Raw genomic sequence first — 17,600 nt, forward strand, 5'->3', positions numbered from 1 at the left:
TTAGGTTGTCTATCCCTGCTTTAAGCAGTATCAGTCCGACATATCCATCAGGGCTGAGCCCCTAACATATACATCTAATGTATACCTATAACTGATGCCACTTAGTAGTACCATTGCAACTTAAAAAAAGGAGAAAAACAAATACAAGTGAAACACAAACAGATAAAACCCTTCCGGTTATACCAATGTTTAGCTTTATGAAGGCCTATGTTAAATGTAAACACAAAACACAACCTAATCGCAGCTAAAGGAACCAGATGCGGTGTGGGATAAACCTTAAAACACCGTTGCTGTAACAGCAGATATGCTGAGACACTATATAGCAGCTCGTATAGTTCGCAGGGTTCATAGCCACTGCTTTATAACCACTACCATTTTTGCAAGCCTAGAATGTGCTGTACTAACACACAGATACAAACAGCTTATGCTGCAATCCTGCCTCACTAGTCCAGCCTTTTCCTACTGTATAACAACAGCGAAGCTCCACTGATTCCTACATACTGAACAGCACTGAAGACAAAGACAGCTCCCTGGATGTGCTGCCTGAAATAGCCTGCATGTCTTCCACATAGCATTCCAGGAGCAGCTCTCCAAGCCCGCCACAGCTCCTCAATGTCACAACAGGCAATGGTTAGGAGATAAGAGGCTGTCTGTATACAAATCCACAACCTTCCCATCCAGGCAGGACAAGAAAGGACTTCTAGCACTACTTCATAAATATTCATCCCCTGTGTACACAATGCCTTGAATCTCAGCAGATCGCTTTCATGATGAGGTGGCCTGACTATTAATTGCAGATGTGTATAACAGGGCAATCGCTAAGTAAACACAGGCCAGCGTGGCTTTAATAAAGTACGGAGGATGCTGGTGTCTGCTATACCCATAACATATGTCTTCACTTGCACTGTAAATAGAGAACACAAGTGTAGTGAGCGTATACATATCCACACCAGTAACCATATTGGGGAGAGGATACAAGTAAAGATGCAGAATGATACATTGTTCCCACTACGTCTCACACTATTATATAGACACTATTATATAGGCACTCTGTTTACTTTGGAAAAAATTACTAAACAAAAAGGGCAAGTAATAAAACAGCTCTGCATATAAAAACTACAGGCTATCAGCGATGGATCATCCTCAACAAGGAGAGATGTAGACTGCAAGCACGGAGAGAAAGCAGGGCAGATGGCAGCCGTCCATAGGAAATGAGCAGGGATATGGAAACGCTCTCTGTATTATCATCCGCCACTAAGATTAACCGCTTTGATACCATATAAGTTAATGGGCCGTGGTCTGGCAGACTGATATACAGCTATTGTTTCCACAGCTAAAGCAAGCAGTAATATATTCAGATAATATGTGCCACAAAGTACAAAGGAGGTCTGTGATGGCTTTTCTAAGAGGTCCATTTGCTGGGGAAGCGATAGGCGGGACTTGGTGGATGACATCCCATGGATCAGACCTCACATCATGTCAACAATCACAACACTTCCCTCAGCACAAACAAACAAAAGCAGTAACAAAAGGCATGCCGGGGACAATACAAAGAAACTCCTGGATCACCAGCAGCCAATTGTCCACCTCTGGCGCTCACAGGCAATGGAGGAGAAGGATAACAACAAGCTGGGCTATGCACTACCCTATATAACAGCCAGCAGAGTGCATGCATCACTATATACACATCTAGGAGACAACTGATCAGTAAATACAGTGCAGATCTGCAGGGGCAATGACAGGACACAAGTATTGTATGATGGCAAACAGCTGGAGGGAGATGGTCTGGAGGTATTCTCCTGCGGCCATATGTCACACTCCATAGAAAGAGGAATCCATGTGTCTGTCCACCCGGAGAACTCGGCCTCTTTGTTGGCATTGGGTGACCTCAGTGCCAGGCTTTTTGTTGGCATTGGGTGACCTCAGTGCCATGCTCTTTGTTGGCATTGGGTGACCTCAGTGCCAGGCTCTTTGTTGGCATTGGGTGACCTCAGTGCCAGGCTCTTTGTTGGCATTGGGTGACCTCAGTGCCAGGCTCTTTGTTGGCATTGGGTGACCTCAGTGCCAGGCTCTTTGTTGGCATTGGGCGACCTCAGTGCCAGGCTCTTTGTTGGCATTGGGTGACCTCAGTGCCAGGCTCTTTGTTGGCATTGGGCGACCTCAGTGCCAGGCTCTTTGTTGGCATTGGGCGACCTCAGTGCCAGGCTCTTTGTTGGCATTGGGTGACCTCAGTGCCAGGCTCTTTGTGCCCCCAGCCAGTAAAGTTGCGGCTCTGGGTGCTGTCAGTGTGCAGCAGCAGCAGTAGATGGGAGCTGAGGCAGCACATACATACATATATATATATATATATATATATATATATATATATATATATATATATATATATATATACACACACACACACACACACACACTGGCATAGGTCAGGCTGTACTTACCCACTCCATACTTCTCGTGCTCCGTGGGTCTCCACATGGCTGCGGCTCTGCTCCCCGGGCTCTCAGCGGGACATGGTGCTGGGTGACAGCTCGGCTTCCTGCTCCCCTCCTCCTCGCTCTGTCTTTGTGTCCCCTGTGCTGTCAGTGGACGGAAGGATGCGGCTCCTCACACAATGCAGACCATAGGTCCCGGTGCCAGGGATGCTGCTGCTGTCCCGGCTGGTGCACCGGGCTTGCCCTGAGTTGTGTCGCTGCTCCGGTGCCAGCCGCCTCACATGCCTGGCATGGCTGCCCTGCCGTGCGGTTACCTGTGCAGCTCCCTGGGCAGCGCAGCAGTGCTCCGGAGCCTGCCTCCCGTGCTCCTCATTCCTGAGCCAGCGCTACATGGAGAATACCCTGCTCAGCTGCGGCCACGAGCATGCGTCGTGCACACCGTTATCTTCCAGCCTGGCTAACAGGCACACTCAGCGGAGCTTATTGTTCTGGTAACCAGGAGCAAAGCAACGCTGCGGGCTGCCGGAGCGGTGCACGTCGGGATATGTAGTACAAACCAGCGGCAACACACAGGAAGTGTCCGCTCTGGTGTACACAGCAGCGAGGGGCGGGGCCGTCATACGTGGCCACGCCCACCACACGGAGCCCGCGGCTTGTTTACATAGGTGCTGATGTAGAATCATTGCTGAGCGATAGTAACGTCGTACATAACGGGCTGCGGTACACGAGCCGCGTAAGGCGGCACAGCGCTCTATAGGACAGGTGAATGACGGCCGCCTGGGCCCGCCCCTACTAGTGATTGACACCGCGCTGGCTCCTCCCACTATAAGTCGTCCTGTCAGTGCCCGTGTAGTCTGTGCCCTCCCACTCGCGGAAGTCGTGGCAGCATGGCAGAGGCCAGCAGTAACACGCAAGGTACATGTGTGGATGGGGCTGTGTGCACACCTTTTGTGGACTGCAGGTATGGACGGCTTATGTAGAGCACTGCAGGGGTCTGTTCACACCAGTCAGGATTTCCAAGCGTTTTGATGCCTGTTTATGCAGGTTATGCTAGTACTGAGCTTTATGTGCTGGCATTTGGCATTTTTGGGCTTCAGTTCCTGAAAACTAATTAAAACAAACAGCACCAGGGCGATTCAGGGTTACTGCTGCCGGAGGCAAAACCTGACATCAACTCATTTGTCCGCATGGCGGAGACGGCCCGAGTAGCGTGCACCCCTTCATATGCTGCGTATAATGGCGGACATGGGAACTATCAGCATGCACCCCTTCATATGCCGCGTCTAATGGCGGACATGGGAACTATTAGGGGCTTTACTATTGGCTAGTTAAGAATTTTGAATAATAATAAAAAAGTGGGGGAACAGGTGGGCCATTCCATCCAAACTGAACCTTCCGTAACACCTAGTTAAACCTTGTAAAACTGCAATTTAAACACTGAAGTTATAAATATACATTAAGAGTCTTAGGGTATATTCACTTGAACGGACGAGTCCGGCAGGTCCTGGCAGTTCCCACACACTATATACTCGCTGCGGTCTAAACGACCGCAGCGAGTATGTAATTATACCGCCCTTAACCCCTTCTGCACCCGCCGGGCTCCCCCGCTGTAAGCATACTTTACCTGTCCTCGCTGCACTGGTTCGGCGTCCTGCTCTTCCACCCGGCCAATTAGTGTGTTGCCCAGCTGCAGCCATTGATTGGCCGGGCGGGAGAGCAGGATGCCAGACCCGTGCAGCAAGGACAGGTAATGGATGCTTACAGCGGGGGAGCCGGGCGGGAGCAGAAGGGGTTAAGGGCGGTAGAATTACATACTCGCTGCGGTCGTTCAGACCGCAGCGAGTATATAGTGTGTGGGAATTGCCAGGACCTGCCGTTCGTGTGAATATACCCTTAGGGTGCGTTCACACCTACAGGATCTGCAGCTGATTTTCTGCAGCAGATTTCAGTTAAATAACTGAACACAGCATCAAATCTGATGCTATATTCACACATTAATGTATATTTATAACTTTTGTGGTTAAATTGCATTTTTTAAATTAGCTGTTAAAAAAAAAAAAAAAAAGGTTTAACTAGGTGTTACGGGTGTTACGAAAAGGTTCAGTTTGGATGGAATGGCCCAGGTGAAAAAACGGCCGTGATTACTATGGAATTTCTGTTGTGCTGTGGGAATTCCGGCCGTAGTGTATACACATAGTATACACTCCGACCAAGATCCCCAGCGGCGGCAGAAAGCCCTGTCAGTTCACACAATGGAGCATGCAGCTCAGGTATTCGGATGCGGGCGGGCATGGATGTGCACGCATCCGAATTCAGCGGCGGCTTGATGAACTTTTCTAAAAGCACCCGTTCCGTGACCCAGTCGGGTCACAGAACGGCCGGTGTCATGTTATGTATGCCACGACCACACAACGTCTATCTTTGGCCATTTGGTAAAAAAAAAAAAAACTGCCGTATTTCAAAACAACGGCCATTATTTTACGAACAGCCATTACTTGGGCATGAAATAAAGTGTCCCAAAAAAGACGTTGTTTGGTTATGGTCTAAAGGTGTAAAACAGACACTCGGGGGGAGATTTATCAAACTGGTGTAAAGTAGAATTGTCTTAGTTGCCCCTAGCAACCAATCAGATTCCTCCTTTCATTTTTCAAAGAATCTGTGAGAAATGAAAGGTGGAATCTGATTGGTTGCTAGAGACAACTGATACAATTCTACTTTACTCTTGTTTGATAAATCTCCCCCACTGTGCCTAAAAATACATGTGTGTAACTATGTGTGAACATAATGTAACACTTCTAGATCCATAGAGCCATGTGGTATATTGTAAGTAAAAGTGAAGCTTGTCTTTGTTAGGCCCTGTTCTCATTGCATTATTAACCTAACTTATGGTCCTTTTACACTGAACGATTATCGTTCGAATTTGCATGATAACAATCAAATTCGAACGATAATCGTTCCATGTAAACACAGCGAATGATCGAACGACGAGCAAGAGATCGTTCATTTTGATCTTCAACAATTTCTCAAATCATCGTTGGTCGTTTGCAAAAAAATCGCAGATCGTTCTATGAAAACAGTCTTACTCCAATTTCACCTATCTGTGATATAGGCTTAAGCGATCGCAAAACGATTTTTCCGTACGATGTATCGTTCCGTCTAAACGCTGATTAGAGATGAGCGAACCAGGTTTGGGTTCGAGTCGATCCGAACCCGAACGTTCAGCATTTGATTAGCGGGGGCTGCTGAACTTGGATAAAGCTCTAAGGTTGTCTGTAAAAAATGTATGTAGCCAATGACTATATCCATGATTTCCACATAGCCTTAGGGCTTTATCCAACTTCAGCAGCCACCGCTAATCACATCCCGAAAGTTCGGGTTCGGATCGACTCAAGCATGCTCCAGGTTCGCTCATCTCTAACGCTGATCATTCTAGAAAACACATCGTTCATTCAAAATCGTTAATCGTGTGATAGGGCGAGAATTATCCGCGAGAATTCCGTAGTGTGAACCCACCTTAAGTGACAGGGGCAGTCCCCTGTCACTTACTGATCGGGACCCCCACAATGTGACTGCGGGATTCCCGGTCGCTGTATCGGACCGCCGGAGGTCTCTCACCTGCCTCCGAGCGGTCCGATCGGCAATCTGCTCACTGTGTCTGCCACAGACAGGCTCAATGAGCAGAACGCCTATTACACTGATCAATGCTATGCCTATGGCATAGCATTGTACAGTGTATGCACTGTATATGAGGATTGCATCTGAGGATTGCATGTAAAAGTCCCCCAGGGGGACTTAAAATGTGTAACAAAAAAAGTAAAAATGTTTTTATAAATACCCCAAAGCCCCTTCACCAATAAAAGTTTAAATCACCCCCCTATCCCATAATATAAATAAAACATATAAAAATAAATAAATAAACATATTATAGACAGTAGCGTGCGTAATTGTCCGATCTAATAAAATATAACAAGCGTCATTGTGATCAGCATAAACGTAAGGGGGGAAAAAAGGGCCAGAATTGCAGATTTTTTATTACATTATATATTAAAAAATGTATTAAGAAGTGATCAAAACGTTCGATCTACACAAATAGGGTATTAATAAAAACTAGAGATCATGGCGCAAAAAATGACACCCCATACAGCCCCGTAGGTGAAAAAATAAAACCATTATAAGCGTCACAATAGGCCCATTATATTAATAATTAATTGCAAAAAAAAGGATTTAATAAAAAAAAATATATATATATATATATATATATATATATATATATATATATATTACATTAGATAATCTGTAAACCTGCATATGGTTGTGTTCGGACTGACCTATAGAATAACGGTATCGTGTCGCTTTTACCATATAGTGCATTACGTAGACACAGGAACCCCCCAAAAGTTACCATACTGCATTCTTTTTTACAATTTCACCAATTTATATCTTTATAAACAATAACGTTAGGATTCCATCATACATTTTAGGGTAAAATGAAAGATGCCATTACACAGTACAACTATTCCTGTAACAAACAAGCCATTACAGGGCCTTGTAGATAGAAAACTGAAAGTGCTAAAGCTCTTAGAAGGGGGGGGGGGGGATGAAAATTTGCACGGTTCACTGGGTCATTTTTGGGCCTGGTCATCAAAGGGTTAATGCCAAAGCCAGGAACAGAGAACAGGTCATAAAGGAAAGACTGAGATTTCTCCTCTTTTCAAATCCATTCTTGGCTGTGGCTTCATATCTTTGGCAGATAAATCTCTCTGTGTAAACCCACCATATCTCACCAAAACTTTGAACCTATCAAATGTTTTTGTAAATGACCGTAATGATTTAAACAAAATAATACACGTAGCAATTGTGCACACCACACAGGTGCATTTTTTTTTATTTGTCTTTATATTTTCAGAATAAAAAACATGTTTACAAATTACGCAGTCCATATAACAGAGCATTGTGCCGAAAATACCATACAAGAGCATAGCCCTTTAGGGTACATTCACACATACAGGACCTGCAGCAGATTTGATGCAGTGCTCAGTTATTTAGCTACATTGATATCAAATCTGCTGCAAATCAGCTGCGGATCCTGTATGTGTGAACGCACCCTTAAAAGACTGTAAATAATTTGAGCAATGTCTTCAACATACTCCAATGTCTGACATCTGATGGTGAACACCTCTTCAGTACCTAGACTGTTATAAAGCAGCTGTGCCAGGTGTCATCCATCATACATGTACTCAGACTCCTGTCTGCTGTCACACCAGCTGTGTAACACAGCAGTCTGCCACAGCAAACACTCACAAGTGCCATAAAGGATACTACGCAACTATGCTTTTATTGCTTCAGTGGAGCTCATAAAAATAGAAACAACTTTGCAGATAACCTTGATTAAAAGCCATAATGCCATTGTATCTGCGGAGCTCTTGTAGAGACCTGTGTCCCCATAATTACTGACAGCAAACAAATCCTTTATAGCTTCAGGCTATGTTCACACAACATAGTAAGGGCCCTATTACATGGGACAATTATCGCGCGAAAAATCGTTAAACCCGAATTTAAACGATAATCGTTCTGTGTAATTGCAGGCAACGATCGAAAAATCGTTTGTATGTCATTGATCGTTTATTTAGATCTGAACCTAAAATTATCGTTAATCGTTCTCTAATTGTTCGCTAATCGTTCGCTGTGATTCCACGTTCATTCGCTCAAGTTCCGCATTTTTCACTAATCGTTCAGTGTAATAGCACATTGTTCATTGTTTTTCTGGTTTCAGAAGGCATACACAATCATAGTAACGATTGCAATAACGATCATAGTAACGTTCATAACTAACGACAATCGTTCTGTGTAATATGGTGAACGATTTCAGGTTAACGATAAACAATCTCGTTATATCTATATACTAATCTCGTTAATCTATATACTAATAAGCAAGTACAAAATAAATTAATAATATGGCTAAAATGGAGATTTTTGCAAACTGCAAAAGGACTGTGCAGATCATACTTGCTTTGTGAAAACTGGCTCCTCAGCTAGGCCTCACCAACAACTAGGGGGCACCTCACTGGTGAGGCCCGCCTCACAGTTTGAGAAGCACTGCTTTACATGTTTTTTTAGTAGGATGTCCCTTGCTCTCTGAAAACTGGCGGGAGCACCATGGAGACCAAATGGCATTGTTCTGAACTGATACAGGCCACTAGGCATCACAAAAGCTGTCTTCTCTTCTGATTTTTCATCTAGAGGAATTTGCCAATAACCCTTACACAAATCGAGGGTAGAAATGTAAGCTGCATTTCCCAATCTGTCAATGAGATCATCAATGCTAGGCATTGGATAACTGTCGAAACTAGGGATGGCATTAATTTTACGGAAATCTATACAAAATCTTATTGTTCCATCTTTTTTCCTGACCATCACTACACGTGAACACCAAGGGCTTTTAGATGGTTCAATGACTCCCAATTTTAGCATTTCCTGAACCTCATTTTCTGCCTTACCCTTTAATTTTTCTGGTATTTTATATGGTTTTTGTCTGATCGGAACATGATCCCCAGTATTAATTTCATGATAAATTAAAGATACACGGCCAAGCTGACTGCTGTCATTTTATTTTTGTGGAGTAAAATAAAAGTGCTTTGGATTATTTTTCTCTGATCAATATTGATCTTTTTGAAAGCCCATGCCCAACATATGGTGTCAGAAGTGGGATAAATTTTTGAGTATTGTTCCAAGTACTCTTTTTGAAAGGACTTATGTATAAAACTCGTTCCTGGCGCATTAAGCCAAAAGAGCCTGCATCTGTAAAGAAAACTGCTGGAGGAAAGCTAAAGCTCAAACAAATGGAAAGTCAAGGTGCCAGCCCTAAAACCAGACCTGAAGAGGAAGCAGAGGTTCTGGGTGCTGCTGCTCCAACAGTGCAAAAGGTTGCTGAACCTGCTGAGAAGACTTTACCTGAGAGCATTGCTGACCTGATGAAATGGCTAGCTGTGCAGCAGATGGAAGCAGACCAAAGAGAAAGAGATGAAGCCAGGAGATATCATGAAGAGCTGCGACGTCAGGATGAACGCTGGAGGGAATTGTTCCAAACACTAAAACAGGAACAGCGTACAGTTCCACCTCCTCATCCTTCATCTGTAACTATTTCTCCTTGGAAAGACCCTCATATGACAAAACTCACTCCACAGGATGATATTGAGGCTTATTTAACCACATTTGAAAGGATTGCAAGTACCTGTCAGTGGCTATAAGGAACAGTGGGTGGTAAGACTGGCCCCATATCTTACTGGACAAGCCCAGCTGGCGTATAGCCACATGAATGTGCAGGATGCAAATAACTATGTTTTGGTTAAAGAGATGATTTTAAGGCGATATGACATCAGTGAGGAAACCTACAGACAGAGGTTCAGAGAACTCAAGTATTGCTACACTGATAGTCCAAGAGAAGTTTTCACCCATCTGCAAGATTTGTATATGAAATGGATGAAACCAGATACCCAACACTGCTGACAAAGTGATTTTATTAGCAGATGACTTTATTCTTGCAAAGAAGGATATAAGCAAATCTATAGCTGGTATACACAAAGCCCCCAGAATGATCTCTGGAGGAAGGATTCAAGTAGCCGGGATGCCATCAAAGCCAGTCACTGCTGACAGAGTCTGCTATATCTGTCAGGAGAAGGGACATGTGGCCAAGTTTTGCCCTAAGAAAAGTGCTAAAGGCCCGACATCTGCCTCATTCTTTGCTTGTAGTGACTTTATCCGGCCTATTAAAATTAATGGACACAATGTGGAAGCTATGCTTGATTCTGGTAGCAAACTAAGTCTTATACAGGAGGACTTGATAACCCGTAAGACAGAGTTTCCTAAAGTACCAATTACATGTGTTCATGGAGATACAAAGAATTACTCCACATCAAATGCTACACTACAGTTGGATGAAAAATCTTATATAATGCCAGCTGTTGTGCTTCCTGAACTACAAGTACCAGTAATCCTTGGCAGAACCACTCCTGGATTTAAGGACTTGCTAATGGGAGAAGGCCAATTATCTGCTGCAGGGTGGATTTGTTTTAAATCAAACTGATTTAAATCACGATTTAAATCATGATTTAAATCACTAGTCAGGAAGGCTTGATTTAAATCAGTGATTTAAATCAAAGTTTCTACCTAAACTAGTTCTTGCTACTTTAACATGCAAGTAGATGAAGATTTTTAGAATCACTTTTTATATTACTTTTTTCTCCCCAGTTTAATGGGTTAATCATTCATATTTGGACACCACTGTTCTGTTGTAATTAGGAAGGAGAAAAATAATCCTGAACTTAATAACAATTTAAATGGATTTATTCAACTGAAACAATAACAACATTACAGCATACGTTATTTGCTTAAACAAACATCCATGTTAACTAATTTGGCTAAACAAAAAAAAAAAAAAAAAATAGTCCAAACAATCAGAAACATATTGTCTAACTTCTTGGACTTGGTACTGAAGGGGATGATTCTGTATTCATAGGTTTGTAGAACAATAGGATTAAGGTCTTTTTCTTAACTCTGTTCATGTTGTAACATTTGAGAACATATACAGCCTTTATTCTACTGAGTTAAACAACTCAGCTTTATCTCATGATGGAAGAACCTTTGGATGGTAAAATATTTTCCTCAAAAAGCAGTTTATTGAAAAAAATCCGATTTAAATCAAAAAAATCCGATTTAAATCAAAAAAATCCGATTTTTTTGATTTTTTTAAAAAAATCATTGATTTTTATCCACCCTGATCTGCTGTGACTACAAGAGCACAAGCACAGACGCAGAAGAAAGCTGAGACCTTGGAGGACATTTTCCCTTTTCATGATGACATCTTGGAGCCACCAGCAGCAAAACTTCCAAGTGTTCCAGAGCAGCAGGATGTCTTCAGGAAAAGACTTTACAGGGAAGGCAAGTATATGGTTGGTGGACTATGGGACACTGATATTGCATCTGAGCAAAAACAGGACACTGACTTATGTTCTTTATATGAACAAGGTTTAACTAACAGTAACCTGATTAAGAACAATGGTAGGCAACCTACTACACCTTATTTACTTGTTGAAAATAATATCCTGTATAGGGTGTGTAGTCATCCGAAGACCGCAGAGACAGTACAACAGTTAGTGGTGCCAAAAAAGTTTAGAAAGGACATTTTAAAATTGTCACATGATCTTCATATTGCTGGTCATTTGGGTTATAAAAAAAACATTGGCTAGGGTGCTTTATCACTTCTTTTGGTCTGGTGTTTATGATGAGGTCACCACTTATTGTCGTAGTTGCCCAGTATGCCAATATACTGCTTCTATCCCTCCTAAAGCAGAACTTATACCATTGCCAGTAATTGATGAACCATTTAATACTGTTGGTATGGATATTATTGGTCCACTAGAAAAGAGTTCTAAAGGTAACCGTTTCATTCTTACCATAGTAGACTACTGTACTAAGTACCCCGAGGCAATTCCTATGCACAGAGTTACTGCTAAGAGAGTGGCTGAGGAAATTCTAAATGTGTTTAGTAGAGTTGGGTTACCTAAGCATATACTGACCGATCAGGGTAGTAACTTTACCTCTTCTTTTCTATCAGAAGTGTACCAACTTCTTGTTATTCAGCCGCTCAGAACCACCCCTTACCATCCACAAACAGATGGGTTGGCTGAACGGGATAACCAGACACTGAAAAGCATGCTTAGAAAATTTGTACATAATGATCCAAAACAATGGGACAAATTTTTGCCTTTCCTGTTGTGAAGTTCCTCAAGAGTCTACAGGATTTGGCCCATTTGAGTTATTATATGGAAGACGACCTAGAGGACTCTTAGATGTTATTAAAGAAGTTTGGGAGGATAAGGCAGGCCATCAGAAAAATGTGGTGGAGTATGTGTTACAAATGAGAGAAAAACTACCTAAACTAGTCAAAATAGCCCATGATAATGTCCAAAAGGCTAAAGTTTATCAAAAGAAATGGTATGATCAACATGCTAGGAATAAATCCATTAAAGTTGGTGATAAAGTTCTCCTCTTACTGCCTAGTAGTGAAAATAAGTTGCTAGCCAGATGGCAAGGACCATATAAAGTGGCTAGACAAACAGGCCCTGTAGACTTTGAAATTGAAACCCCAGATAAAAAACAAAAAAGTAAAGTCTACCATGTAAATTTACTAAAACGTTGGCTTGAACCAGAGGTTTATTCAGACAGTAACTCATCTTGTACTGTGGTTACAGATTCCACACAGGATATGTCTGAAGAGGTTTATGATTTGTTAAAAAATTGTGCAGAGTGGTCAGATGTAACTATGAATCCTAAATTATCTATGGAGCAACAGTGTGATCTAAAGAACCTTATACAGGCAAATTCACATGTTTTTGGCAGTACGCCTGGCCGTGTATCTTTAATTTATCATGAAATTAATACTGGGGATCATGTTCCAATCAGACAAAAACCATATAGAATACCAGAAAAATTAAAGGGTAAAGCAGAAAATGAGGTTCAGGAAATGCTAAAATTGGGAGTCATTGAACCATCTAAAAGCCCTTGGTGTTCACCTGTAGTGATGGTCAGGAAAAAAGATGGAACAATAAGATTTTGTATAGATTTCCGTAAAATTAATGCCATCTCTAGTTTTGACAGTTATCCAATGCCTCGCATTGATGATCTCATTGACAGATTGGGAAATGCAGCTTACATTTCTACCCTCGATTTGTGTAAGGGTTATTGGCAAATTCCTCTAGATGAAAAATCAGAAGAGAAGACAGCTTTTGTGATGCCTAGTGGCCTGTATCAGTTCAGAACAATGCCATTTGGTCTCCATGGTGCTCCCGCCAGTTTTCAGAGAGCAATGGACATCCTACTAAAAAACCATGTAAAGCAGTGCTTCTCAAACTGTGAGGCGGGCCTCACCAGTTAGGCTCCCCCTAGTTGTTGGTGAGGCCTAGCTGAGGAGCCAGTTTTCACAAAGCAAGTATGATCTGCACAGTCCTTTTGCAGTTTGCAAAAATCTCCATTTTAGCCATATTATTAATTTATTTTGTACTTGCTTATTTGTATTTAGAGCTTGGGAGATGGTTGAAAGGTAGCCCTAGCATTATTCTCAGCTTTTAAATGGACTTTCACCACAGATGGTGAGGCTCGGCACCCTCTTGGTCTGTTAGGTGAGGCTCCAGTAGAAAAAGTTTGAGAAGCTCTGATGTAGAGTACAGTGCAGCTTATTTAGATGTTGTAATTTTTAGCAAGTCATGGAAAGACCATTTACATCACTTGGAAAAAACAATTGCTGAAATTAGAGACGCAGGTTTCATAATTAATCCACGTAAATGTGCTTTAGGTTTTCAGGAAACAAAGTACCTTGGGTTTATTGTTGGTAATGGCAAAGTAAGGCCAGAAATTTCAAAGGTACAAGCCATCCAATCGGCTAGTGTTCCAACCACAAAAAAAGAGGTTCTGTCTTTTTTAGGTCTTGTTGGATACTATAGACGCTTTATCCCTAATTTTACTGACGTAGTTGCCCCTCTGACTGACCTAACGAAGAAGAGCAGTAGAGAGGAAGTAGTATGGACCAGAGAGTGTGAATTCGCCTACAGGAAAGCATAAGAGATTCTGTGTACAGAGCCAGCTTTACAGAGTCCAGACTTTGACAAACCATTTACTGTACAGACTGACTCTTCAGAAGTTGGACTTGGTGCCGTCCTTAGTCAAGAGACTAATGGTAAGGAACACCCTATTCTTTATGTAAGTAGAAAACTGTTTCCACATGAACAGAAGTATTCCACCATAGAGAAAGAGGGATTAGCCATTAAGTGGGCCTTGGAAACTTTACGTTACTATTTACTAGGGAGAGAGTTCACTTTAGTAACGGATCATCACCCGCTTACCTGGATCCAGACTATGAGAGACAAGAATGCCAGAATTACAAGGTGGTATTTAGCCATACAGCCGTTTAAGTTTGAGATAAGACATCGATCAGGAAAGAAGCACCAGAATGCAGATCATTTGTCTAGGTATGGTGCTGAGGTAAAGGAGTTGTCTGAGGAAGGACAAGCTTCCTTCTAAGGAGGGAGGAATGTGAAGATGTTACTAGATTGATGTGAATTTAAAAGAAAAAAAAAACTGTTTATGTTTGTAAACTTTGTGTTGGTACATGAATTTCCCTGGACTGACAAAACACCTGTGTGAATGGTTCTTTTGTTTCTTGCTTTCCTTTTCTTATTAGGCTGGCCACCTAATGCTCTAATTTTTCTCTCATTTCTGGTATTGCCACCAGGGAACAATGTACTAAAACTAAGTAAAAGTGCTGTAATGTGAGATGTAACATTATAACAATTGTGTATTTTCTTTTTTACTTACCTGCCTGGAGCAGCTGCAGCAAGGTAAGTAAAAAAAGAAAATACACAATTGTTATAATGTTACATTTCACATTACAGCACTTTTACTTAGTTTTAGTACATTGTTCCCTGGTGGCAATACCAGAAATGAGAGAAAACTTTGAGCATTAGGTGGCCAGCCTAATGAAAAAAGCAAAGCAAGAAACAAAGGAACCATTCACACAGGTGGTTTGTCAGTCCAGGGAGATTCATGTACCAACACAAAGTTTACAAACATAAACAGTTTTTTTTCTTTTAAATTCACATCAATCTACTAACATCTTCACACCTTTCTTTAGTGGTCATTTAACGCTAAACCAAAGCCGTTATTAATGATCATGAACATTAATAGCAATTGTGGTTTGCACTTTGTGTGAGCATAGCACCTTACTGCAGCCATACATTATGTGGACAAGAAGTAGGAAACCAATTGGAATCATGCCAGTAGTCTACCCCTGGCTTGGCCTTTTTCATATTATTTCCATTATTATTATTATGGGCAGCAACATATCATAAGGAGTATCCCAAAGTGTTTAAACCTTCACGCTACTGTACTGACATGCTGTGCCATACAGTAGCACAATGATTTAAACAGTTTCTGAGCTGCCAGCATCATCATAAGTGATGATGTTGGAAATTTTGAAGTCTGCTCTGTAGCACATCGTCTGTATATAAAGACTGTGCATGAAATGTGTGAATGCCACCTAAGGCTTTCTTCAATGTACAAAGGCATGTGGAAAACTATTTAATAGCAGAGCTAAACACGTATTAATGTTTTATTGGAGAATGTTATACCACACTGAAAAAAACTTTTCTCTGCCTAACTTTTACTTGCCATTGGTTCCATTTTATCCCTGGCAATTCTTTTAGCTGCAGTTGGGATTTCTATTAGGTTCACACTGAGGAATAGGTGAGGAATGAGGCGAGGAATTGAAGAGGAATCCGCTCTTATTTCAGCTTGAAATTCCTCCCCTAAAATATGAACAGAGCAATGTCCCATTGTGTTTAATGGGATTTCTGCTCTGTTGTTCACACTGCAGAATTTCCGAGCAGAATTTTCTGCCACTGGTCTGCTTTCTGCCTATAGGCTCCGTTTACACTGAGCAAGAACGTCGGAATTCCACGGCGGAGCTCTCTGCTGCGGAATCCTGCCGTGCTCAGTGTGCTGATTTATGTGAATGAGAGGGCGTGCGCTCCTCCACAGACGCCTCTCTCCACTCAAAAAAGTGTCATGTCAATTCTTTGGGCTGATTCTGCTAGAGGAATCCTATATCAGTCAATGGGGGCTTAAATTCTGCTTGAATTCCACTTTCATTCTGCTTGAATTCTGTTCCTATTTTGCCAGAGCTGAATAGAGGAGGAATTTCAAGCAGAAATCTTTCCTCTTCAATTACTCGTCTTTTGCTTAGTGTGCATGAGCCCCAATTCCTTGACAATTCCTCAGTGTGAACCTACCCTATGTAAGGATGCTAGAGGAGGAGGAGGAGGAAAAGAGGAGAAATCTCAGTCTTAGGCCCCCTTCACATGTCCGGAAAAACCACCCGGATTTCCTATCAGGAAATCCTGACGGATTTCCGGACGCATAGACTTTCATTGGACACGGACACCCTTCCGGATTTTTCCGTTCCGGAAAATAGGACCGGATTTTTTAGAACATAACATAGAACATAAGGAAAGCGTTCGAAGTTCCACGCATCCCCGGCCACTCACGGCACACTTGCCCCCCCCCCCGCGCCAACCCTTGGCCACTATATTCGAGTACTGAAAGGACTGCCACCGATATCTGTACATATGAATGTACCCTATATCAAGTAACTGCACACAGCTGTGTCTGTTACCCCCTACCTGCTCTGGGTTGCACTGAGTTGTGATCATTTCCCTTTCTCTTTGTCCTCTTGCAGTTTCTCTTGCTCTGAGCTGGCCTCCTGAAGGATTGGGCTCCCTCTAGTGGCAGACATGCGCCTGTCCACCTGTATTTATAAACTCAGCCCCCAGGATCTGGAGTCTTCTGGCATTTTCTCCTTCTCAGTTGTTGTTTGTCAGTCAGCAACCACGTCTGTGTTGCCTGTTTTCCCCACTTCCTAGCGATCTTCTTAGGTCTCCAACCATTACTAGTTCCAGCTCATCTCCAGTCTGAACTACTTCCTAACACTGCATCCTGCACTTCAACCACAGAGGAAGAGCACCTAGTCCCAGAGTACAGCACTCCTTCAGTTCATAGGTCTGTGGTCACCGAGGTCCTTCCCTGAGGGTAGCGATCTGGGAGTTTCCTGCAGCAAAGTCCTATTCTGGCAAATGGCTGGGTCGGTAACTGAAGGGCTGCACAAGCCATGGTTCCGGCACTAATAAATATAGCTAATGCTGGTATATGCAGTGTTAGCGATGCACAGCCTCCTCTAATGTCTGGCCTAATGCATATTAACATAAGAATAGACATTAAAGATGAGAAAGCAGCCCGTGTCACCAGCTTGGCAGGATATAATATGTTATGATGTCATCATGTTGTAAGCAGTGATTGTTGTGGTTCATTCTGGTCAACATATCACCAAGTAAGGCTCGGTTCACACTGCGTTTTTTTGCAGTCAGTTTACTGTATCTGTTTTTAGATGGTTACTTTTAACTTACACAAAAACAAGGTCAACCACATTTTTGTGTATGCTAAAAAAAAATGCACCCGTTATGATGTTTTTTTATTTTATTTTTTATTTTTTATAATGGAAGTCAATGGAATGTGTTTTTTCATCCATTTTTTTCATATAATGCCTTACAGTAATGAAACATA

The 17,600-nt window shown here is 42.2% G+C and overlaps 2 protein-coding genes across 2 annotated transcripts in view; one reads left to right on the forward strand and one right to left on the reverse strand.

Annotated features, from left to right (window-relative positions):
• The window catches only part of DOCK4 (dedicator of cytokinesis 4), a 271,626-nt gene extending 268,669 nt beyond the window's left edge, over window positions 1–2,957 (reverse strand). Inside the window, exon 1 of the mRNA XM_069976155.1 lies at window positions 2,439–2,957. Coding sequence (XP_069832256.1) covers window positions 2,439–2,475 — 37 coding nt within the window. The 5' untranslated portion in view covers window positions 2,476–2,957. The remainder of the gene's footprint in view (window positions 1–2,438) is intronic.
• Window positions 2,958–3,150: 193 nt separating this feature from the next.
• Window positions 3,151–17,600, forward strand: part of ZNF277 (zinc finger protein 277) — a 79,105-nt gene continuing 64,655 nt past the window's right edge. Inside the window, exon 1 of the mRNA XM_069976159.1 lies at window positions 3,151–3,347. Within this exon, the coding sequence (XP_069832260.1) occupies window positions 3,320–3,347 (28 nt within the window). The 5' untranslated portion in view covers window positions 3,151–3,319. The remainder of the gene's footprint in view (window positions 3,348–17,600) is intronic.

Source organism: Dendropsophus ebraccatus, chromosome 1 (assembly GCF_027789765.1).
Source record: "Dendropsophus ebraccatus isolate aDenEbr1 chromosome 1, aDenEbr1.pat, whole genome shotgun sequence".
In the NCBI taxonomy this organism is placed as follows: domain Eukaryota; kingdom Metazoa; phylum Chordata; class Amphibia; order Anura; family Hylidae; genus Dendropsophus; species Dendropsophus ebraccatus.